At 38.7% G+C, this 26,116-nt stretch overlaps 1 protein-coding gene across 4 annotated transcripts in view; it reads right to left on the minus strand.

Annotated features, from left to right (window-relative positions):
* PPP1R12B (protein phosphatase 1 regulatory subunit 12B) overlaps nt 1-26,116 on the minus strand; it is a 171,581-nt gene that overhangs the window by 114,221 nt on the left and 31,244 nt on the right. For 3 of the 4 annotated variants that reach the window (XM_069459707.1, XM_069459705.1, XM_069459706.1), the window contains exons 2-9: nt 17,686-17,816; nt 12,157-12,275; nt 9,690-9,849; nt 8,267-8,411; nt 7,184-7,258; nt 5,317-5,396; nt 4,386-4,525; nt 1,041-1,153 (exon numbers count right to left, since the gene is read on the minus strand). In XM_069459707.1, the coding sequence (XP_069315808.1) occupies nt 1,041-1,153; nt 4,386-4,525; nt 5,317-5,396; nt 7,184-7,258; nt 8,267-8,411; nt 9,690-9,849; nt 12,157-12,275; nt 17,686-17,816 (963 nt within the window). The remainder of the gene's footprint in view (nt 1-1,040; nt 1,154-4,385; nt 4,526-5,316; nt 5,397-7,183; nt 7,259-8,266; nt 8,412-9,689; nt 9,850-12,156; nt 12,276-17,685; nt 17,817-26,116) is intronic. The other variant, XM_069459708.1, reaches the window with a different exon arrangement.

Raw genomic sequence — 26,116 nt, forward strand, 5'->3', positions numbered from 1 at the left:
TCCCTCATTTCCACAAGGATACCATAAGACCATCTTTCCAATTCATGAGGTGCTAAGAAAATCAGTAAGTTAATATCTGTAAAACCACAGGGTTTTTTCCACAACTTCATTCCGAAGAACTCAGATCAATTATTAACCTAAAAACTAATATTATACTTTGCAGAGCAGGGTCATCATTCAACTCTGTCTCACTGACTAGAAGCCTACAGATTCTCAGAGGCTTGCACGAGTTACAAAGGGAGGTGCCTCTGGTATTTCAACAAGTTCTTTCATCTCTACTCTCTACCTTTCATAAAGGCTTTACTCATGAATGATCTTAAAGGAGAACTAGGAAAAGGAGAATAACATCAAAACAATTAATGCTAGATGCGCGGTATCTTCCTAGCCCAGTCCAAACTTTACATATAGCTATCTTCAGATAAAAAGAAAATAGGCAAATGACAAAATTGCTTCGGTCCCAGTCTTCTCTACCCTGTTATCATAACACATCCCAGTCAAATTTGTTTGGCGATGGTTTTATAGGTTTTTGGGGGGCAATGTTATGGACTGAATGTTTGTGTCCTCCCCAAATTCATACATTGAAACCCTATTCCCCAGTGTGGCTGTATTTGGAGATAGGGCCTGTGAGGAAGTGGTAATGGTTAAATGAAGGCAAAAGAGTGGGGACCGAATCCAATGGGGCTGGCTCCCTTTGTAAGAAGAGTAAGAGACACCAGAGCTGGCACGCGCTTTCTCTCTCTCTTCCCCGCCCCCATGTTAGGACACAGCGAGAAAGCAGCTATCTTCAAGCCAGGAAGAGAGCCCTCACCAGAAAGTGAATTGGCCGGTACCTTGATCTGGGACTTCCCAACCTCCAGAACTGTGAGAAATAAATCTCTGCTGTTTAAGCCACAGTCTATGGTATTTTCTTATGGGAGCAGACTACAACACACAAGAACGTATCATTATTGTTTTGCAAGAATGTATCTTTAAGGCCTTTTAAGTGTGTGTTACTGTAGTGGGGTGAAATATAACACCCAAATTAATTCCAAAATACTCACTCTCCTAGCAGAAGAGGCAGAGAAGGTATTCTGAGCTGGCGGTGGTATCTGCTCCGTGACACGACTCTTATTTTCAGAGCTGGAATGGTTGACAATGGCTTCTGGCTTTTTATCTGTTATTTAAGACAAGAGAGGCAACAAGTGCAAGTAAAAATCTTATCTTTATATGTATGTTTTTTTCTCCTAATAGGTTTTTCCGTTATCAAAACAGATTATTAGGGCCAATTGAATACTTGGACTTAAACTAAGATGAAATTTCTGGCAAATATTGGCAGAAGGAAATAAACTCAAGGGTACTCCCATCTTGGTAGGTTCCAGCTCCAATTTTCACACAAAAACGGAAAACTGAAAACTATCTCCACATGACTAGTTATATCATGCATAAAATCCATCTACAGGCAGACTTAGTCCAGGACTTGGTAGGCAGGTTTGTTTTTCTCTCATTTTAGACTGGAGGCCTCGGCTGCAAACATGCTTTGCCAGATCCTCGGCCGCCCAGGAAACATCTGAGCTTGAGCCCCGTCTTCGTATTTGCAGGAGCTGGAGGTACTGCAGCAGCACCGTATGTCTTGTGTCTGGCTTTGCTCAACCCAGATGTCAGTTGGGACAGAAAGAATAACCCAGAACCCTGGAACAAACTGGTCCCAATGATCAATACAAGTTCTACGCAGTGAATGTGGATTATAGCAAACTGAAGAAAGGAAGTCCAGACTTCTAAACCAAATGTTTCACTATAAAGCTGCTTAGAATGAAGGTCTTCCAGAAGTCATCTGCATAATTTTCCACTGAACCAGGAAATTATTTCTTCTCTAAATGCATAAAATCATGTTGATGTATTGTGTTGAGGATTACACTGATTAATAAATATCTGAAACTTGAAAAAAAAAAAATCCATCTACAATCTCTCCCTTGGGGATCTCATCCTTCTCCACAGTTTTATCTTTCATTTCTTACGCAGATAATTTTCACTGGGTTCCTACTACTCTGAGGAGTCCCAGATTAAAGTCAGGATCTCAGGCATGTCACTTGTCAGCTATGAAACCTAATTCACCTAACCTCCTACAGTGTCAATTTCCCATTCTAAAAAGTGGTGATAATAATATATACCTCAGAGTGTGGTTGTAAGGATTAAATAAAAATGTCTAAGTGTGTTGCAAAGCAAAAAGCACTACAAATGTAAAGTTTTATTATAACTCCCTACCTAGCTATAATCCTTCTTACTAGTGAATACCATTGACTGCACTTATATCTCTCATGTGACATGTATTTTTTTTTTTTGTGACATGTATTTTATTCATGTATATATGTCTTTCTATTCCCCTACTAGGTATATTCAACAAAAAACATTTAATGCATGTGAATGCCTGTCATGTACCAGGCACTGTGCTGAGACCTGGGAGTATGATCATAAACCCAGAGTTCCTGGCCAAAATGAGTGCTACAGCAGTGGTAGCTATGCAGTGCCAGAGGGCATGCCGTGCCAGAGGGAGTAATCATCATGGGGCGGAAGAACTGTGAAGTAGTCATTCCTTTTCAGCTTCCTATACCACAAAAACCTAAAGAAAGACTTTTTCAACCTGCTAGATCCTATAGCTTCTAATAGAAATCACTCAATAAGCATTTGATAGCCTGAAATAAATTCTAAGGCACAAATAAATGTTCTGGAGCAGGAAAGGTCAGGGCATGTTTGAGGAAATCAAACAGTTCAATTGGCTAGAATATGTTCTTACCCATACACAACATTGGAAAAGTCAGCTGGAGCTAGATTATGAAAGGTGTTGAAGGCCATGTATGGCATTTGGGATTTACTCTGCAGGCAAGGAACGGAGTGAGGAGGGTGAGCACAGAAGGTTGTTAACAGAGATGTAGCATGATCAAAGAGTGCTGTGGGTGTTTTCCTGCAACAGCAATGTGAAGATGGGATGTAGGAAACAAGAGGCCTGAGGCGGGGGTACCACTCACAAATGATAGTTCAGGCAGCTCTCTCCCATTTTTCTAATATCTTATTAGCTAACAAAAGTGACCTAGCATAGAGCAAGCCCTGATATTAATTCTAGATAATACTTGAAGCCTAGAACATGTAAGTACTCAATAAATAATACAAATATCAAAAAGAAGCACATTTATAAATTTTGATAGGCACTACAATAGCATTCCCAAAGCAAACTGTGCCTGATTAATAATAGAAATTCAAGTCTCAATGAATAAAAGGTCATCTCCTCTTCTGCAAACTTAGCTGGTACTGTCTTCTCTATAGAATCGATAGTCTCTAATTTCCTTTGGTGACATTCAATGAGCCTCAGAGATTGAAACATGAAGAAGGTCAGTATTCTCCCATAACTGAGAGAAATCATGTCAGCAAAGCCAGACCTCATCAGGAGCTGGGGCCCAGACAACAGAGTGAGTTAAATACCTTCATTATGGGTAGGCCGGCTATGGCCGAGTTCAGAGGAAAACACAGAGTCCATTATAAACTTAACGTGTGACCCTTTCCCCTCTAACTTGGTCTTCTAGTGGAAATATTTCATCTTATCATGGACTCAAATTTGGAGAGATAATATGCCAGCGAACGTGTGGCGTACGTACCATAAGGTCCTAGTTTATCGCTAACTTCCAATTATCTACGAGAACTGTTCTGTTGCAGCTGAACCTCTATGCAGTAAAAACCAGCATCTTTTTTCTCAGTGTTTGCCTGACTATAAATGAAATCCTATGGGTTATTTTATGGCTTGTTGGTCTGATAATGTTCGACACCTCACTCTCACTAGCGCTGTTTCTGTTTTGTTAAACAATAAACTAAAGTAGCTCCGTATGATGTTTATGTTATCAGTAATAGTCATAAATGGAAATACGGTTTTGTTCCTCCCTCAATCCCCTACTTAGAAACTGAAGGAGCTTCATATAATAAGGGGGAAAAAAATTTAGGATTCTGTTTGGGGAAATAGACAAATCTGAGAACTAAATGCAAATTTTCACTAGTTGGTTTAAAGCATTTGACTGTAAGAGCCTCTGCAAGATTTCACCTTCCCTGCCTCTCAGCACACTGACTTTTTGGAATCTGGTCTCTATGCCATCTACCAACCTGAGGTCAGGATAACTGGCTCCCTCACGTAAGAATTCTTAGCGCACCTTATCATATGGCTACATAGAAACTGGCAGATATATTCTAACATAGCTCACAGCTTTTACAACCAAGTCATCACTAGTAATTTGATATCTCATCCTTGAAAACTAAACTTCGATATCTCTTTGGAGCCCTCTGAGGCCTGGGTAGCTCTCTGACAAGCAGTAATCTCCTCACATTATAGAAATGGAGTATATTTGGTATGAACATCTTTGCATTACCTGCCTCCTTCTCAGTTTCTGACTCAGAAGCTTCATCTTCACCTTCTTCCTCCTCTGAGCTGGAGCTGCTAGATTCTTTGTTTTCTTCCTCTATTTCTTGGGACTTGGGTGTCTCCTCCTCATAAAGTATCTTCTCTTTGCTAAATTAAAGATGACAATTTGAGTGTAATTCAGAAGTGACAAACCATTTAAGTTCACTGACAATCAGGTATAATAAAGGGAACAGTTCTATAAACCTATATGTAGAAGCAATAACAGAAACATATTCAAATTGAGAGAAATCATGTCAGCAAAGCCAGACCGCATCAGGAGCTGGGGCCCAGACAACAGAGTAAAGTCAAATATCTTCATTATGGGTAGGCCAGCTATGGCAGAGTTCAGAGGAAAACAGACTCCATTACTTTTTACATCTATATGTTCTGAACCCTTGGTTTTTGCAGATTAAGGTTTAATATTTGACATCAGAGAATGACTCAAGGAGATCTGGCCTGTTTAACATACAGAAAAAAGAACAGTTATAAATTCTGATGATGATGGGGCAGATAAATATTTTAAAAAATCATTTAACAAATGTTTATTGAGTACTTATTACATACCAGGAATCATGCTAGGCACTGGTAAACAAAACAGACATGGTCCCTGAGCTTACAGTATGGTAAAGGGAGAAGTTGGGACTAAGAAGCCCTAAGCTAGGATTGCAAAAACTGTTGCACACAGCCTCAATTAATTTCTAAGTTTATAACATGTTCACCCGTCCTCAGTGCCTGTCCCACGTATCAATGCCACCTCCTTGCCCAGCCAACTTTCCCACGTTTACAGATCATTTGGCTAACGTCAAATACAGAGTTTCTTCACTGTATAAACTCTAAAGTTAAGTATGGCACCCAGACACAGCAAAGCTCATCCCATTCCTTAAGCCTCAATGTCTTACTTCTTAAAGAGTCCACTGTGCAATTTGCTGTTCAGGTCTGACTCAATGAGTTTATTCCGTGTCTCCTGTTCACTTCGCAGCTGGAAATTGAGAAAATAGGAGAAAAAGGGAAGATGTTTACTGTTGATGAAAAATCAGCAGAGGAACCGAAATCATACTGTCATTTTGAAGAAAGGACCAACACCAAAGACGTAGAGGAGGAAACAGAGAAAAAGAGAAACACATCAGTTGGATCTCCTTGGAAGATAATGACAGAGGAAAACCCTCATCCAAGGCAGAAGAGAAAAAACCACAGTGTTAGACCTTCAATAAAACTGCCCCTATCAAATATCCAAACCCAATCTTCAAAAAAAGGCCTAGCTTCTGAAGGATAGAAAGCCAGAAGGAACTTGAAAGAATTCTTCTTGATCCATATACTGAAATCAGTTGGCAACAGTTCTAAAGAGAACATAGGTGCCAAGTGGAAAATAAGCCCTTAAAGAAAATGGTCTGGGATTAGGATGCATGCTCTAGACAAAATGTATTTATAGCCCTGGAACCCAAAGTTATACAAGGGACAAATAAGTACCATTGCTATTAGTGTAGAAAGTTATTTAGTGAATACTATCATTTATGTTCAAAAACCTAACCATGCTAGGTAAAAGATACATAGGAACTCTCTATACTATTTTAGCAACTTCTATGTGAGTTTAGAATAAAAAGTTTTAAAAACTACAGTAACTATGTAGAGTATACATCTTGTGTTAGGCAGGCTGTTGCTGCTAAATAACAGCATTTACACTGTATTTGGAAAATACTAGCTTTTAGTGATCCTGATTGCTCAATTAAGAAAACAAAATGGACTAGAAATTGTGTTTGTCTGACCTTTATGTAAGTGACTTTCCCACTGAGCCTTAAAATAACCAGAATCTTTGCTTTACCAGTCCAGGTATGATGCGGAACACTCCTAAGGTTAGTTATGGCTGATTTGCCCTATCACTGAGCTATATAGTTCTTTGATTCAGAACTGCTGTTTCCCACATTTGTCCTAAATTAGAGTTCACATGACCTGAGCCACAGCATATACAAAGGAAAAAAAACAAAGAATAGCAGTGATTTTTTTCCATTCCACCCTAATGTCACTGATCTTTATGCTCCTTGCCCAAATTACTCATCTACTTTATGGGTAGAAACTGTGACTTATTCACTGTCCGTCTGTGTATTGGGTGGGTTTTCCATTCTGCAGGCTGTCCATGAGTACCATGCTTATGTAGCTATTCTGTATAGCACTAAGCCGAAAGGCACGTGCAACAAAACAATAAAAGATTTAAAATACGGAGAGAAAGGAGGACTGAATTATGGATGTTTCACAGATCTGAAATAAGTATAAATCACTGACCAAGTACTGTCCAATATCAAATGACAGGTTTAGGGGTGTGTGTGTGTGTGTGTGTGTGTGTGTGTTTTTCTTAAGAAAGAAATACATTCCTTTCTGTAATCAATGTATACTACCTTAAATAAGGATAGCCTTTTAGTCAATAAGGAAAAAAGAACTATGAGTTGTCCTCTTCTCTGGTATTTCCTATTGGAAAAACTCTGATATGAACATACCATGTGCATTTGCTAGAACTCAAGGGTAATTGTTAGTCTTTTGTTGTTTTTAACTTTTAGCTGCTTGAAGGCTATCTTATAATGAGTAAACCTGAACAACAATGGTTTCTGGGATATTTTCTTCTAACAGACTGCTTATAGTTCCTGAAGGGAACAATTAACATGTCTGGAATGCAGATATATCCATTGCAGCTCTCAGCAGACACAATTACACAAGTCACTGAGATGTCTGTCGTGCTTGCAAACTAAGCTTTAAAAGTATCAACCAGAAGCTCACCACATTCTGCTTCTTCTGAAGCATCTCCAAGTGCTCCACAAGACCCTCGTCAGCCACATCAAATGGTGTCTGGCCCTGGCAGAGAAAAGGAGCACCATGACTGACAGAAAACAGAAGTAGCAATCGTGGGACTTTATCAGGGAACTACTCAACGTTCACTTTTTGCCTTTGATTCCAATAATAGCTGCTTCCCTAACTAATCTACCCTTCATAAGATAACGCCTTCATCTATCACAGAGGAAACATAACAAGAAACAGCAAATCCTTTAAATATAAAGTTTTATATTTTGTAAAACAGTATTGAGAAAATCACACCATTTCTAATCCTTATTGCCTTTTTGCGAAATAATCAAGTGAAATCCCTACCTGTTACCTGTTCTAAAATGGTCTTAATTGCTATGATAAATTCAATAAGGGGTTCTTAAAAACCTCAAAGGGAGGCCTAGAGCACATGTGCACTAAAGATTAAGTCACAGGAATCATCTCCCTTTAAGTGAGAGGAGGCCTGACAAGGAGGTTAATCTCTTTTAGGAAACATCAGCACAATTAAGGACCCAGACCCATAGTCTGAGAATGAAATCTGAGTTCAGGAGAGATGTGAGGCAGATAAAAACATCTACTAATTAAAAGGCCAAGTCTCTGGATTCCTAAACAATCAGGAGACACAGGGATGGGAGTTCCAGAGTTTCTAAGTTGTCTGAAGTGAGGCTGAATAACACTATTTTCAGCCAAACGCAAGGATACTAAAATCTTTCACACTTTACCACAGACAATGACCTTAGGCTCCCTCAAAGTTCATTTTTTGCCAAGAGCAAATATATTTTTTTCTTGTTTGTTTTAGGGTCTTCAGCATTAATAGAAGACTAGGTCAGGGAGTTTTATTTTACACGGACATGGCAAATATAGCTCTGTGTTGATAGCAGGGGCAGGAGCAGAGAGGTGGAGGGCAGTATCACAGCCACCAGCGACATATATATTTCTCCACAGCAGTCAGCCTGGCTGTTAAACAGAGTCGTTAAATCTTTTATTTTAAAGACCCAGTTACCAATCTCATTGCCGTTTTGGAGGTGGAGGCTCACTAACCAGTTTGTTTCGGATGTCCATGTCACAGAGTGCCTCTGCCAGGATCGAGCAAGCCTCTTTCACGCCCCAGTGTGCCGCAGCATGGAGGGGGGTCCAGCCATCGTGATCCTGAACATTGAGTTCATAGCCAGCCTGAATTAAAAGTCTAAGGAAAAAATCCCAAACAAGACATTTATCTCCTCTATATTACAGTATTTTTTGCCACATAAACTATTACCTAATTGATATTTCAGGTTTCGGCCCTGAAATTCAGGAAACATGTGATTACTTCTGCCCTCGAAGGCACAGCTTGAGTTTCCTAGTTACTACATTGAGCACCAATCATAGACAATCTTTACCAGCCCTCTCCAAAAAGTCATATGGGATTTCTAAGGCACATCCATGTCATACCATACAAACGTGTATGGAAAGGTATGTTCCTGAGATTAACCAACGCCTGATTTAATGAGCCAAATCACACAACTCTATGGAAGGCACGTTTTCCATGTTCCAGTGCAGGGAGGAAGTGACACATAAAATGAGGACTCGGTTCTCTTCCAGGTACTTTACCAACTAGCTTTCTGGCTGGTCTTTCCAGGAAACCATATGCTTACTGTTGACTCTCATACCTCCAATTTCTTGCTAACTATAAAGCTATGATCTCAACTTGTGTGCAGGGAAAAGAAAAGAAATGACTCCTGAAGCCCCGAACTGCATTGGGGCCCTAGATTATGGGTCTCCAGACATCGACCAAGGATTAAGCAGAGTATGGATGTTGCTCTCCGGCAGAAATAGAGAACCAAAACACTGCAAACCTACTAGAAACCCCATATTAGGTCGAATAGGAAGCATTGGAAGAGTCTGGCAACAGCTGTACACTTAATGCCTTTAGAAACCCATGTATTTGGGAAAGCCTGTCAACATTAAGCACCAAGAGCTACATACAGCATGTATGGATGTAAGAAAAAATGAAACAGGTAGAATAGTAGAGTTCAAATCTCTCATGTAAATTTGACTATAATATGCCAACTGAACGCTGCACACTCAAGATCTATGTAATTAATCTAATGATCCCAAAGAAATGATCTAAGTTAAAAAGGACCAAATGATCCCAAATCTGTCCTGTACTACAAGTAACAAGAGGAGGTGGTTGCAGGGATTTTAATGACAAATCATAGAACTGGAAGGTCACCTCCTAGGCCAGTATACCTCAACTCTGTTTCACATCATACATGTCAGTGAGAAAGTAGAGGGATGGTAGGAGGAAGGGAGACCATCCATGGATGAATACCAGCAAAATGTGAGAAAAGACTGCACAATCAGAGAGGAAACCAACAAAAAAAGAAACATACCATTAGTTGAAAATCTAATTTACTCTCTGCTTCCAAACCCATCTCACTTCTCCCAGTCAACCAAACCCCTGATTGACATATATGGACAATACCTGAGGACTTCAGAGTAGCCCTTGGCAGCAGCCACATGAAGGGCCGTGGCCCCCGAGCGAGCCTGCCTCACATCCTCTATTTTCCCGCTGTTTAGCCACTGGCGGGCATCCTGCAACATCTGCTGCTCCTCTTCTTTCCTTGACTGCTCCAGATCGACTCCTGCGGAAACCAGACATGACACAGCCAGCATCACTGAAGCTTCAATTAAATCTGACAGGATATCTTCCTTCGATTCGAAACACATAAATATAACCACAAATAACTGTTTAGTCATCATGCTGGGTATCCATCAAATTTAGAAGAGCAATGGCATTCGTACACACATTAGTCGTCTTACTAGGGTTAAATCACCAGGTTAGTTATGTGACATATGTTCATTAATGGAACACATCTAATATTGTTTCCAATAGAACATAAAGACCAAAAGGACATTATTTTTACATTATGGTATTTGCACAAAGCTATAAACTTCTGAATCTTTTTACATATTATACGATTTCAGTTTCCCAACAATCCTGTAAATTTAATAGATATTACTATTCTCAATTAACAGATGACGAAATAGAAAGGTTAGGTATTTTGCTCAAGGCCACAAAACATGTTAGTGGTGGAGCTGCCACTAGAACTCTGATATCCTGGGTCCCTGTTGTTCTTTCCATTCACTACACCATAAGATTGGCATCAAAAATCTTGGTTTTTAAAGTATGACATACTTTAAAAAACAAATTACCGTCAAAGTTCATTTCCATATGTAGGTAAAAACACTTATCTGAAGCTATATAATCTAGAGCAGTTTAAAAACCTGTCTGCATTCAAAGGAATGTAGCTTTTGTTTCCCTTAAAAACATGGAAGAACGCCAAGAGTTTCTCCCTTAACCAACAACTTTCCAACGTCTGTGCCAGTGAAGAGGGGCTGAGGTGGGGGCATTCACCATTACATAAAGTAAAGAAATATCCCAAATACAAACATCCCCATTCAAAGAGTTTTACATTCATCAGCAGTCTTTATCAGTGCTTAATGTGCTCCCATTGGGCTCTCAAATGAGAACCTGTGAACTACTAAGGATTATCTGTCTGATTTGGGGAGTTGGATGGGGTGAAGAAGTAACCAATTTTGAACAGATCACAATTCCAAACACAAAGAAGTGTTAACAATGCTGCAAAGTTAAGCATACATATGAATACCTCTTCTAGTATAGTACACTCCTTAACTGAAGAATCAGCAATCAAAATAGGAAAAGTAGTTTCTCCAATCAAAACTATTTTTAAAAACCTTATTTGTTTGTTTTTTTTTTTTTGTAAAAAAAAAATTTGTTTATAAATTTTAAAGCAAATCTTAGGAGGTAAAACTGAGTGTGACTGGAGAGTAAACTAAGCATAAAATTCTTCAATTCAATAGGACACAAAAACTATACATGGAAGGTAGTGAAAACAAGCCGTTACTGACCTAGAACATCATTATTTTAAGGTAGGGTTGGCATACTTTCCATAAATGGCCAAATATTAAATATTTTCAGGTTTGTGGCTCTTCCAGTCTATCACAACTACTCAGCTCTGCTGTTGCAGCACAAAAGCAGTTTTGGATAATAGGTAAACAATGGGCATGGCAAGATTTGGTCCTGCCTGACTAAAAGTTCGTATAAGGAAAGGCCACTGGAGGTTAAATTTAAATCCTCTGGGATGAACTGCGGATTGTGGGTAAGGTAGTTTAGCAGAAAGACTAAAAAACACTACAAATCATGTCCACAGAGTTTTATGATGGTTCTAGCAGACTTCCTAAGACCTGTCCTCCTTGCTTTCTGCCTAGTATTATTCATAATATTTTTTAATTAAAAGAACCCAGGGATTTCCAGTAGGAAAATCCCACTCTATTCTGTGAAATGGATTCTTCTAAACCTATAAAATAAGAATAAGCATTTTTAAAGTATATTCTTCTAAGTTAGCTTCCTCGCCTTAACAAACTACTGGAATAATTTTCACGGTTAGTATAATTAAAGATAATTTCAGAGGTTACAATAAGTATTTTTACCAGCACTACTTTTAGCTCCCATCAAGGGAAAAGATGCGAAGTCACAAACTGAATGTGGCCTATACTCAAATTTACACTATATCTCATCATTTCTTTGGATTCTACAATGTGTAGCAAAATCCAATACCATATATATACACAGTAAGAAGCATTCACACTCCTCATCAGGTAACTCCTAACCACACAATGGTTATACAGCCTCAGAGTGGCAAAAACAAGGAATGACTGGTCATTCTTTTGGCATTTGGCCTATGCTTGTGTGAGTTATTTTTATAAGAGGATCCATGATGTTGGTAATTGATGATTAATGCTGTGCAGACAGATCTAATCCTCTCCTGTTATATGATAATGAAAAGCTCCACACAGCAAGTGAATTAATTTCTGCAAGTGGCAGTGTTTGAGAGTCTCTCCTGGCCCCCACCAATCTGCTAGGTTACCTTGCTTCTTTACTTGCTCCAGAAGAAGATCCTTCATGGCTGGCTCTTCTGCAAGGTCAGAGGGGACTTCACCTTCACTATTGACAATACCCACACTGGCTCCGTGGTTAATGAAATACCTGTGCAGACAAGACTCAGGATCAATATTATCTCTGTCACTCTAATATCAATTTATATTCATGCATCTGGGGTTCAATGCATGGCAAAGCCTCTATTTGGGGGTTTTAAATATGGTCCCAGACAAGGCATTCCATTATTCATTTCTAACTCCATTAGCCTTCAATAATTAGCACTGGAGGCTTCTCCATTTCCTGACTAGAGCAATGCCAACAAATAGGATTTCTTTCACACTCACATTACTAACCCCCACCCTCTGACTCCCAACAGATAATACCATAAGGGAGGTATGCTGCCTTAAAACACACCCACCATCCCCAGGCACACACACAGGTTTCCGAAAGGACTTACTGCACTTGTAATATTAGGAATTAAAATGGTCCCCAGAAGATATGCAAAAAAGTAATTCTCACAAAAACTTTCCCAATGCCACATTGGAGTTTATTAAGTAGTATTGTGGGTATGAAAATAGAGGAATGAAGCATGTGTTAAAATTTGCATGAATTGTGCCTCTGCAGAACTCTCCTATCAATCAGCCATCTCCATGAAATCTTCCTCTGAGAAGAAATTAAACTACTGAAGAAGAAACATGAAAATGTTATATAATTTGATTCTAAATCCAAATAGAATAATTGATCCTGAAAAAGAAAGGTCTGTTGATTTCAATACCTTACGTGGATCCTTTTTGATTTTCAAAGTGCTTTCACATAAAATTATATCATGAGTCTTAGGCAACATTATGAAGTAGGTATTGTGTATTATTATCACCACTTTAAGAAATTGAGGTCCATACATGTTATTTAATAAATAATTTTCTCAAAATCAAAAATGGCAAATGGCAGAGGCTATGACCCCAATTTCAACTTCAAGTCTAGTTCATCTTTTCTCTATTTAAGCTACTTTTGGGCTAGCGAGAACCTCAATAATGCTAAGGTTCTCATTTCTATCAAATATTCAGAAGTATTTAAAGAAGAAAGAAAAACTATTCAAATTAGACTCAATCCATTCAACAATTCCATAAACATAAACATTTTTTGGTCCCCTACTATGTTCAAGGAACTACATTTTAGACAATGTAGGAGATTTTTAAAAGATAATCAGTAATTGGCTATGGCATTCACAGAGTTGGGAGAGGAGAATGAATCAAGGAAGATTAGATTAAGACCATGTTTCTGCTTTCTCAGTGCCTAGCACCTGGTATCGTAGAGCCTCAATAAATGTTTATAAATTTGTAGATCAATTCCACATATATAAAACTTAAAGGCATTCACAATTCATCTAATTTTCAACCATCTCTTTCCTTCCCTCAGTCTCACAGGAAGATAGACCTTATTCAATTGCAAGGCTAACTCCCTCTGTCTGTGTTCTTAATTCTCTCAAGTACCAGTATTCTGTCCATTAATGACCCCTTCATTTCCACATATTCAATAGCTCCCCTCTTCTGATTCCTCTCCCTCAGGCCAAAGGAATATTCTACTACAACTTCCCTACCATGAAAAATCAAAGTACAAATAATATACATAGTAAGCACTCAATAAATGTTTATTGAACTGAACTGTACCCTATCCTCTATGATCAAACTGAACCACTTACTGTTTGCAAACACATCCCACTCTCACTCAGCTCTCTTTCACAGCTCAAGTTGCTTCCTCTAACTAGATGGAACATTCTTCCTTCTCTTTTTCCTTGTAGAAATATCTCACATCTTCCAAGGTCCATTTAAAATGCTTTTGCCTTCATGAAGACTTTGCCTGTTTTCGCCAACAGAATTCTCTCTTTGCTTCCTTTAAGCCCATCCTCCCTCTTCCCCTGCCCCTCAAACACTAACTCTGGACCTCTGTCATGACTTACACTGTACTTTGAAGCACCCACTCCATTAGACTGAAAGCTACTTGAAGGCAACAAGTGTGTCTTCCTCACTACTACCATTGTGATGGCATCTGACACGTTCTCTTTACTCTTGGCACTCCATAAATATTGCTTGAAATACACGAAACATCTTAACCACTCTGCTCTGACATCCATTTCATCCCTTACTAGATCAGGCACAATGTCACTCAGGTATACAGGCTTCTGTTTTCCCTCTTCGGATGCGCTTTTGGGCCCACAATCAAGAAGATGTATTTCTAGGATGTAATTTGGCTCTCCATTTTTTTATTTTCTCTAGTTTTAAGATAAAAAGTAAAAAACCTCTTTAGTTTTACTTCTACCTGAACAAGAATTAAATGTCAACCTATGAAGTCATATCTACTTTACCCCTGAGAATCCTGATAGCTGCCCAAAGGCACAGAAATAGCTATAAATATACCCTTGGAAAATAAAGACTTGCTATCCTTCCTAGATCATCACTGATATAAGGTCTTTTTGCTACTATTCTAAGGGAGGAAGAAAAGGCATGAAATGTATTCAAAAACTCAGAATAAATTAGCATCTCAATAAAATATAAAGCCCAACTAAATGCTGTACCTTTCGGTCAACCTGCTGCCTCTAAGTTAAATACTTATTCAAAATAAAAATGTAAAAACACCCAGCTAACTAGTGTTAAGCCTGAACTCATTTTAAAATGAGAAAAAAATAACCTCTAAATGTCTCCTTTTTTGATGTATCATACTGAGTTCAACTATGAGACAAAAAAAAGATTATCATGGAACATGAAACAGAATGTACTCAGATTCTTCCTGGAAAGCCAGTCTGCCTTTATTCATTTCTACTCCCTTGAAAGTTAGAGTTCCTAATGATTCTGGGAATCAGGGCATAAAGTGTAAGATCTTTAAGATACAAAAAGAAAAATGAGGAGATGACTGAGGGCTGCTCTCATTAAAATAGTCTTTATTGGCTCCGAGGTAAAGCAACCAAAATGATAACACAAACAATGGGACTCTTTTCCATTGTATAAAAAACAATGCTACATACTACAAATAAGTAAATAACGACAATGAAGTCAAGAGCTATCCAATAATGACGTGCATAATGAAAGATACATTAAAGAAGGCCACCCCTACAACCGCCACCCTCTGCAATAGATTCTGGTCTAGATCATCTCTCTCACGGTCAGACTTTCATATGTCTGATTTGTAATAATTTATATGAGGAGGCCGGGCGCGGTGGCTCACGCCTGTAATCCTAGCACTCTGGGAGGCCGAGGCGGGTGGATCGCTCAAGGTCACGAGTTCGAGACCAGCCTGAGCGAGACCCCGTCTCTACTAAAAATAGAAAGACATTATATGGACAACTAAAAATCTATATAGAAAAAATTAGCCGGGCATGGTGGCGCATGCCTGTAGTCCCAGCTACTCGGGAGGCTGAGGCAGTAGGATCGCTTAAGCCGAGGAGTCTGAGGTTGCTGTGAGCTAAGCTGACGCCACGGCACTCACTCTAGCCTGGGCAACAAAGTGAGACTCTGTCTCAACAAAAAAAAAAAAAAAAAAAAAAAAAAAAAAATAATTTATATGAGGAAACAGTAATTCTCACAGATTTATTTCATTAAAGGCAATATTTTTTTGAGCCCGAGATTGTTAAATTTTGAACTTATTTCCAAAGGAACTATGTTCATCCATAAAGATGAGTTAAAGAAATCATTGTTAAAACGCATTTACAATCATTGTCTGTACTTCGCTACACAAAAAGAGGATAATACCAACACAGCAATCCTAATTCTAAGCATAAGCTCTCCTTAGAAAAGTGAAAAAAAAACTTAAGAAAAAAAGTAAATCCCTGAATTTAATGAGACTTGGTAGCTCAAATATCACAAACATGCATCTGAGCAAATAATCAAAAATCAGGCCCAGCATGGTGGCTCACGCCTGTAATTCTAGCACTCTGGGAGGCTGAGGTGGGATGACTGCTTGAGGTCAGAAGTTTGAGACCAGCCTGAGCAAGAGCGAGACCCCGTCTCTACTAAAAATAGAAAAATTAGCTGGGTGTGGTGCTGTGTGCCTGTAGCCCCAGCTACTCAGGAGGCTGAGGCAGGAGGAGTACCTGAGCCCAAGAGCTTGAGGTTGCAGCAAGCTATTGGTAATGCCACTGAACTCCAGTCTGTGCAACAGAGCAAGATCCTATCTCCAAAAAAAAAAAAAAAAAAAAAATCAATGAGTTGTTCTATAAATGTTTCTTAAATAAATGTTCTAAGTAAAATCATGTTAACTCTTAGGCATCAGAACGTTGGCATTACTGGATAAGACTGAGTATCAGAGCCTTTCCTACAAGATTCTGAAAAGGGACAGCCTATAGGATGAAGAGGTGACTGACTTTTACTAAATTAGAATACAGTGAGGAACCAAGAATGAAGAAATCTGCACTTGTTTATTTCTGTTGGCTTTTAGGCCGGCCAATCCGGTCGTCCACTTTTTAGACCAAGCAGCCCAGTCAGAGGCCAGAGCTGCTGCCTAATGTTTCTCTGGCTCTGACTCCGCCTTTGTTTAACTTCTCCCACTGAACATCCTTGGCTTAACAGCAAACCCAGCAACTCGGGCTCTCCCTCAGGAAACCTGGGCAAATCAGATTCTGTGGGAAGTCATTCTCAGGCTTCTACATGGCTGCCAACATAATTCTCCCTGCTGTTCACTGAATAAGACAAATGTAATGAACCTCTAATCGTTATTGAAAAGGGCCTTAAAACAAGCAATTTGATTTTCATAGGACCACAGAATACCATGATTTTATTTAGAGAATTTACCTTATCAATCTAAATTTACCCTCATCTAGAATACACTCAATTGCCTCATTTTAAAGATGTTTCAACTGCCCAAGTCTTTTTCCTATTAAAAATAACCTCCCTGATCATTCTTTCATACAACAGATATTTATTTAGTGCCCAGGTACTATGTGGTCAGGATTCTTCTTCCCAAGGGAGTGGCAACTAGTTGTCACAAAGGTTAATAGTTATTAATGTAACTTACTAAACATAGCCATTCAGCTAATCTGGAGAACACATGCCAATCTCTACCTTTCTTTGTTCCACATGTTTAGGCTCATTCTTCTGCTATTAACTACGTGAGTGCTATGATCAGTATGCCAGGCATTTTCTGCTTTCATTTGTACTAAGCACTGATTTTTTAAAAAACAATACAACAGTTTAACAAAGAAGCCCAAGAAAAAAAATCTTCAGGTCTGCCTATATATATGCCCAGGGACAGCTGTTCAAAAATTGAACCCAGTCAGTACAAACAGACAGACATCCCAGAAAATGGAAACTACCTGAGAATAAAGCAAATAAAAAGTTTCGATGAAAAAATTGTGGATTTAGCACTTTCATAACATATCATATCAACCGTTCCTTAAAAGCAATTCAACTCCCTACTTTTGTAATCTGTAATGGATTATAACTACTTATGAAATTCAAATTCTTAAGACCAGAGGAGAAATGAAGACTGTTTCTGCAAGCACTCCAAACCGACAAAGAGACTCACGCACTCTGCTATGTTGAGATAGCCACAGGAAGCTGCTGCATGAAGGGGCGTCCAGCCCTCGTTGTCTTGCTGGTTCACATTGGCTCTGTTCTCCACCAGAAACTTCACCATGTCCAAATTTTCATCAATACAGGCCTGAAAAGAAAACTCCATTCATTAATTCAACAAATATTCATTGCATTTACAATGCCCAGCAGTTCTGAGACACTGATTTCTATTTCTTTCATACTAAGTGTTCACAGCATGTCTCCTAAGGTTTGCAGTCTTATGCAAGCCCCTTAAATGTCTCCATGCCTCGATGTCTCAGCTGTGAAACAGGTATAATGATACTTAATCTTATTTACAGTACTATTAGGATTAATTGTAAAAATCATTTCTAAAGTGCTAGACATGGGTGGGCTGTTTCATCATTTCATCATTATATTTTAAAAAGAAAGACATGTTAGAAAATACTGATTTGCTTATGAATTTCAAAAGAAAATAATCACACAAGATCAGACGCAATTTTCTCAACGGGAAGTTGTAGTTTAAGGCTCTAGGATTGCTAAATAACCCCCGCTTTGGCGAGAAAGGGTAGAGTGATCATTTCAAAGAGAAGAAATGTATCTTCTTTTCATGTATTTTCTGAATGGTTTCAAACAATATGGCAAAGTATGTTTGTAGTTACGAATGGTTAGGGATCCTCATCTGCCCATATCATGGCAGCAATTAGGAGACAGCAGAGAAGCTTTTTGAATAAAAGCTTTAAGCTTACCATAGCCTAAAAGAAATAGTCACAAACAGCAATGAGATCTGCAAAAACCAAAACGCTGGCTTGACATAGCTATAGAATAGAAAAGAGGTATTATAGAAAGCCCACAATGACAAAGGCAATCATCATGAAGGCTTAGATGGTTCCAAAACAGTTGGGATAACTCAGGACCTAGAAACAAATAAGACCTCTTTCTTAAAACTTGCCTCTTCCTCCCCTTTAAAAAAGAAAAAACAAAAAACAGTTAAAACTTTAGCTGAGGAAGAATTACCCAAATTAAATGACTTTCACATTACGACATTATTTGCCTTTTCATTGTGTTGACATTTACACTAATGATCCAGGGCAATGGTGGGCAAAACTGCCGATGCCTTAGTGTGAAGCAAGGCAATGTCATCGAAAGATACCAGCAGGTACTGTCTTCTTCCTCACTGCACACTCACAGTTAAAAGAAAAAACCAAACCAGTTTCACTTAAGAATGGCCTTGATGAAGCAGCAAAAATTATTAATTTTATTAAATCCCAATCCTTGAGTATAAGTCTCTTTAATATTCTGTGTGACGAAATGGAAAGTATACTTAAAGTACTGCTGCGTATGCAAGTAGATGGTTGACTTTAGGAAAAAGCGCTGTGCATCTGAGTTATGAGATGAAATTAGCTGTTTTCATGGAACACTATTTTTACTCACAGGAATAACAGACAAATTACAGTTATTCAGACTTGAAAATGAGCAAAGTGAGCCTGTCACTTCAAAAAAAATAACTGTTTGTTGCAATGATAAAATTAGACCATTCAAGTGAAAATTAGAATTTTGGGAAACATAGCCACCACCACGAGCTTGACAGCTTCCCAATACTCACTTTTCTGATGAAATCAGTGGGACTATCAAACAAATGTGGCTTGTTGATGTTGTATAATAAAATGTGTTTACATTTGGAAGATCTGTATAATATATTTTCCAAATAACCAAATGCATAGTGTTAGAAAGTCACTCATGGGTAAAAGGTTCATTCAAAGTACAAGTTAGACCAATGAGTTTTAATGTAACAGATTAAGAAAAGTCCACTGACATGATTTCAGTTTCCACATTGCAACTAACATTTAAGAAACTACCATTTCTTAAACTGCCAGTTCTTAAACTAACATTTAAGAAATTACCACTGTTGGAGTTTGGCAGAGTACCAAAAAAAAAAAACAAAAAAAAAAACAGCTACAACTGTCTCAACAGGCTATTAAAACACTTCTCCCTTTTCCAAAAATGTATCTATGTGAGGCTAGATTTTATTCACTTTAATCAAAATAATATATCACAACAGATTGAATACAGACATTAAAAGAAAATTGTAAAAATAGAAAACAATGGCACTCTTCTTACTGGGCTTTTTGTTTTTGAAAGTACACATATATTTATTTTTAATTAAAATATGATTTATATTAATATGTAAGGGGTTATTGTTATTTTTAATGATTTAATAAGCACATATTTAATATAATTCAATCATTACATATTTTTTAAATTTCCCGATAATATATATATTAACCAACATGAACAAAGTCCTAAATAAGTTTTGTGGATCCTGAATACATTTTTTTTTTTTTTTTTTTTTTGTTGAGACAGAGTCTCACTTTGTTGCCCAGGCTAGAGTGAGTGCCGTGGCGTCAGCTTAGCTCACAGCAACCTCAGACTCCTCGGCTTAAGCGATCCTACTGCCTCAGCCTCCCGAGTAGCTGGGACTACAGGCATGCGCCACCATGCCCGGCTAATTTTTTCTATATAGATTTTTAGTTGTCCATATAATGTCTTTCTATTTTTAGTAGAGACGGGGTCTCGCTCAGGCTGGTCTCGAACTCGTGACCTTGAGCGATCCACCCGCCTCGGCCTCCCAGAGTGCTAGGATTATAGGCGTGAGCCACCGCGCCCGGCCCTGAATACATTTTTAAGTGTAAAGGAATCCTGAAATCAGTTTGATGACCAGTGTCTTCAATCAAACTACGAAGAGATATTTTATGCTGTTAATGAGCAACTGTTTAAACAGTAAAAGATTATTGTGGGCAGAACCAAAGTTAGAACTCCAGAGGACCTTCATAACTACAGAACTTAAGTAGTACATATCATACCAAGAGAACTTATAGGAACTCCCTCCAGAGATAAACCTCATGTCAATCCTGCCTAAAGCAGGGAGATGGATGAAAAAATGTTGATTCAATTTAGAAGAAAATTTAATTAGGTAACTCTGGCTATAAAAAGTATCTTTTGTTAATTTTTCATAAGCCATTTGATACTCCTTTTACAATTACTAAGATTACCTAAACATATGAGCCTAGATTTGATATGATAAAATACAATATATTCCTCCAGTCTCACCTGTTGAGGCCTATCTGCCTTTTATAGCCTGTATTCATAACGGTCTCTTTTTCAACAGCAGCTCCAGAGATTACATTTCTTCTATGACGATTTTTAGGTTTATCAACTTCCACAAGCATTCCCCATTTACTCTTTACTTCTTTACCATGTAAAATACTTAATAATTATTCATAATATCTTAAAATATTGCATAATTGTGCTTATTACTAAATTGGCCATATATTACATGTCTACCAGTCTGCAATTCCATGTATCAAGGTCTGGCCAGCCTACTGCAGAGTACCACACTCAAAACTGCAAAGAATTTTAACTGAAAGAAATGGAAGGGGGCGCTTTTCAAAAAGTTACTGGAGCTCAAGGAGAAGAAAATGTTTTAGAGGTTGTGCTAAATACACTCTTTGCCCTCAATAACAACTCCCATATCAAGAAGGTCAAACGTGCCATGTTAACCTGTGTGGGCCAGGACAGTTGGGTCAACTGTTTCTTGCTTGCTGGCAAAATTTCTTTGACTCTGAAGAACAGTCTAAAAACTTAGCTCCAATGGCCACATTACTACCAGGCAGACTTCTGTAAGCCAATGTTTTCAAGATCATTCTTTGCCCTTTGAAGATGACAGCAGCCAAATTCCAGAGGGCCTAAAATAAGCCCAGCTAGTCCAGGTATCAAATGGGAGAAAACTTATCTTTTCTCTTTCCTTCTTTCTTACATATCCCTCCCCCTTCCTCATTTCCTTAATCTCCCTTACCTGACCACTACCTTCAATTCTTTTCCTTTTAAATTTTATGATATTGTGTCTATAAACGTCAAATCCTTGATATAATTTTTTTTTTTTTTTTTTTTTTGAGATGGGGTCTTGCTATGTTTCCCAGGCTGGTCTCAAATTCCTGGACTCAACCGATCCTCCCACCTCAGCCTCCTAAGTAGTTGGGACTACAGGCACCCACCACCATGCCTGGCTAATTTTTTTTACTTTTGTAGAGATGGGGTTCTCGCTCTTGCTCAGGCTGGTCTTGAGCTTCTGGCCTCAAGCAGTCCCCCAGCCTTGACCTCCCAAAGTGCTAGGATTGCAGGCCAGAGCCACTGGGCCTGGCCAAGACATTCTTTTTTATCTTTGGTTTTTAACAGTTTAATTATGATATGCCTAGTGTAGTTTCCTTGTATAGCTATGTGTGGCTTGGAGTCAGACAGACCAGAGTTTGCATACCAGCTCTGCCAATGCTTATAACTTTGAGTGGGGTACCTAACCTAAGTACCAGTGTATGTACTCATCTATAGCATTGGGAATACCACCTACCTCATCGGGTTTTGTGAAGATTAAAGGAGATAAGCCCTTTGGAATAGTTCCTGACATTGCTGTTTTTAAGCCAATAGTTGAACAAATAGCAACTTCCCCGGGGTTGGGGGGGGAACCCACAAAATGTACTTATTTCTCACTCACCACAGTCCTCCTCCACCTCTAGTACCTTATGGAGGGAAAACAATTTGATTAAAAATGTCTTTGAACTAGCAAGATTTTGGAGCTTGCTCTTTAGTCCAACTTCAGAAAATTCCTCTCTAAGGTTCAGAATGCTGTGGGTTCCTAAATTTAGGAACTATATGAACAAAATAATATGCACCATGGTTAAGCTGGAAGAGAATCATCCCTGCAGGTGAGACCAACCAACAGTTGTAGGTCACTCGCTCTTATGAAATACCTTGGAGTGACTGTTCTCCCAAGCTCCTTTTCTTTCTCTCTCTTTTTTTTTTTTTGCCTCCAGAAGAAGGACTATGACTAAAGCATGGATGAGAGACGAATGGCCCCTGAACACCTTCTCAAGTGAATAATGACTAAATTTAGATGCCCTTCTGCCCACTCAATCTGCAGCTGTGCTGCTGACTCATTCGCGACTGAAGCATGGTAGATGAGCAGATTCGCCCATGTACAAAACGGTGTCCAGGGACGTGGACTCCAACACCATGCTTCTACACAGAGCTACGCTACACCTTCCAGACAGATAGGTCTTTCATTTTTGGGGAAGCAGGCTAAACAAGCTTTTGATGTTACCTATGACAACAATGGGGACATTCTTCTTTGCCTTTAACTCAAATTCCTTCTGTTGTGGCTTAAGTCCACCTCCTCCTATTTTGCATTCCTGAAGACACACAGAATATTACTGAAGTAACAACTTGTTCTATGCGCCTTAAGAAATGAAGATATGATTTAATTATTAGTCCAAAAAAACTATTTAGAAAAATTGCCAGGAAATAAGTTAAAGCTTCCTAAAATCAGCATGTCACATTTCTCTGGCAATGACAATCTCCAAAGAAAAATGCTTGATTTTGCCAATAAAATGAGGAAAGAGCACTGTGATCTCTCTACTGTACCTGATACTACTCTCTCTGTTTCAAAGGCAAAAGAGGCTGATGGTTGATCAGTGCCAGAGTTAAATCTGGGAGTGCAGGGAAGGCCTTACAAAACAAAGCCTTCTTGGTTCCCAGAATAGCCTGCAACTGTCACCACCACCAAGTGCTGGCTTTAAGAGCTGACCTTGCTATTGTACCTCAGAATATGGCTAATATTACCTGCCTCAGCCTCAGAACAATCCCATTCCCCAGAAAACCCAGCTTCTAGATGCCTGGATAAATGTTACACTAGAAGCTAAGCTTAGTGCAGCCTAACACCTACTTGTTTGGATTTTTCAGCCTGCAGCTTGCCTTGATTTCAATAAATCATGCTGACAAAAGTTTCGGGAAGGTACATCAAAAGACTACCGACAGAGTAAAAAGGCAACCCACAGAATGGGTGAAAATATTTGCAAATCATGTATCTGTTAAGAGATTAATATCCAGAGTATATAGAGGCCTCCCAAAACTTAGCCATAACAAAAAAACTCAATTCAAACAGGCTAAGGATTGAACAGACATGTCTCCAAAGATATACAAATGACCAATAAGCACATGAAAAGACGCTCAACATCATTAATTATTAGGGACATGCAAATCAAAACTACAATGAGATACCACCTCACCCCCAATTAGGATGGCTACTATCAAAAAAACATAAAATAACAGAAGTGTTGGCAAAGATGTAGAGAAATAAGAACCTTGTGCACAGCTGATGGGAACGTGAAATGGTGTAACCTCTATGGAAAACAGTATGGCAGTTCCTCAAAACATTAAAAATAGAACTACAATTTCTATTCTATTCAAAAATAGAATTTTGGGTTTATACTTAAAAGAATCAAAAGCATGGTCTCGAAGAGATGTGCACACGCATGTTCGCAGCAACAATGTTCACAGTAGCTGATACGTGGAAGCGTATCATCCTGAGGGTCCATTGCCAGATAAATGAATGAGCAAAATACGGTATATACGTACGATGTACATATTCCAGAGGGAGCATGGCCCTGCTGACACCTTGATTTCAGACTTCTCGCCTCCAGAATTCTGGGAGAATAATTTTCTGTTGTTTTAGGCCTCCAAGTTTGTGATAATTTGTTAAGGAAGCCACAGGAAACTGATACAATTGGCACAGGGAATCGGAACCTAGAGCGTCTGCCATATCCTCACTCCTTGCTATTAACTCAAAATCACAGTAGTGATTGATCCCTTCTTTGTCAGATGAAAAGTTGTCAATAATTATACCACTTTTTAAAAGGCAACTGCATTAAACAGAAAGTTTTAGAAAGTTTTTACCAATCTTTAGCTCAAACAACAAAATCCTGAGAGACCTAACCATGGTCCTCACATCAGGCATTTTGCCGAAGGTATTCTGGCTGAGGACTGGAAGTACGGTAGCAACACTGATTGATGAGGTCCCTGTGAAACCCAAGCTCAAAGTCCCCTTGCTCTAATTAGGTAGCCTCATCATATGCCAAGGAATTATACAGTCATCCCTCAGTACCCATGAGGGAATGGTTCCAGGATGCCCTGCAGATCCCAAAATCCACTGATGTTGCCACTTTTATATAATGGCGTGATATCTGCATGTAACCTACGCACATCCCTCTGGATATTTTAAATCATCTCCAGATTACTTATAATACCTAATATAATGTAAATGCTATGTAAATAATTGTTATACTGTATTTTTAAAATTTGTATTATTTTTTGTAGTTGTATTGCTATTTTTTTACTGTTTTTTTTTTTTCCCCCGAATATTTTCCATCCATGTTTGGTTGTATCCATGGAAGCGGAACCCACAGACAGAGGGCTGGCTGTGCAAGTAAATGAAAGGTGATAAAGGAGTCAGTAAATTTGGAAATCCCCACCATCAGCAGAGCATCATCACGAGAAGGTTTTAACATATTAGTAGTTAAGATCGACTGATCCAGGGCTTGAATCAATCCTTCCAAGTACCTGTCTCTCGATTCCAGTCATGATATAGTGTAACTACTGCTTAAGTGGGAATCATAGTAGCAGTCTGCTCCAGCATGACAGGTGACCCCAGCAACTGTCAGTCCCGTGTACAAGACTCACAACCCCACTGGCAGAACAGTTTGGCTCCCAGATGGTGAGAACTATATCTGATCATGTACTCAGTGGTCAGACAGGCTCTGGACACAGATCTGTACCCTTTCAAGACACATAGCCAGGTGAGACGGCAGAAGTAAAGAATTTTCCATGGAGTGTCATACTAAGATTTTTATTCTCAGTAAACTGGCATATTATCCCAAGACTGCAAATGTTTACAAGTTGGGACCAGAGGGCATCTTCTTTCAATTAAATGCAAATATCATATTGCCTAAAGGTTAGCAATAGTTAAGTTTCAAAAATGTGTTTATTCTGGGTTCTTACAAGGCCTTCTCTAAATGCCCCAAGCCCTTACCCTCCAATGTTTCCCTCAACCTTCTCTGCTCCCCTTGCATTTAACTACCTAAATGAAGAAAAGCTCATTACGTTGTCTTACAGGTGTCACTTCACCAACTTTTTTACTATACAAGGATATATATATCTGATCTCACTCTTGCCATCGATCAATTTTTTTTTAAAGTTGAGAAGAAAGAAGATGAAGAAAGGGCCCAGAAGAAAGCTCCATCTTCTCAAAGCTCATAGGTCATCTTGAAACAGAAGTTTTATGTTAATAATTCCAATCTCCAAATCTCTACTTTGTTACTCGCTGATAATCCTAATTTTGAGGAACAATAAATGAGGCCTAGTAATTGCGGTAAAAATCCCCAGCATGACTTTCTCTCAGGTCACAGGAACAGACATAGCTGAGTATCCCTGACACTTGTATATAAGCAAGAAAGTCCTGACATCACCTTCTTACAAATTCTGCACATAAAAGCTGACACACACTAAGTAATGGAATGATTCACCTTAATAGACTTGATCAAA

Source organism: Eulemur rufifrons, chromosome 27 (genome assembly GCF_041146395.1).
Source record: "Eulemur rufifrons isolate Redbay chromosome 27, OSU_ERuf_1, whole genome shotgun sequence".
NCBI classification, from domain to species: domain Eukaryota; kingdom Metazoa; phylum Chordata; class Mammalia; order Primates; family Lemuridae; genus Eulemur; species Eulemur rufifrons.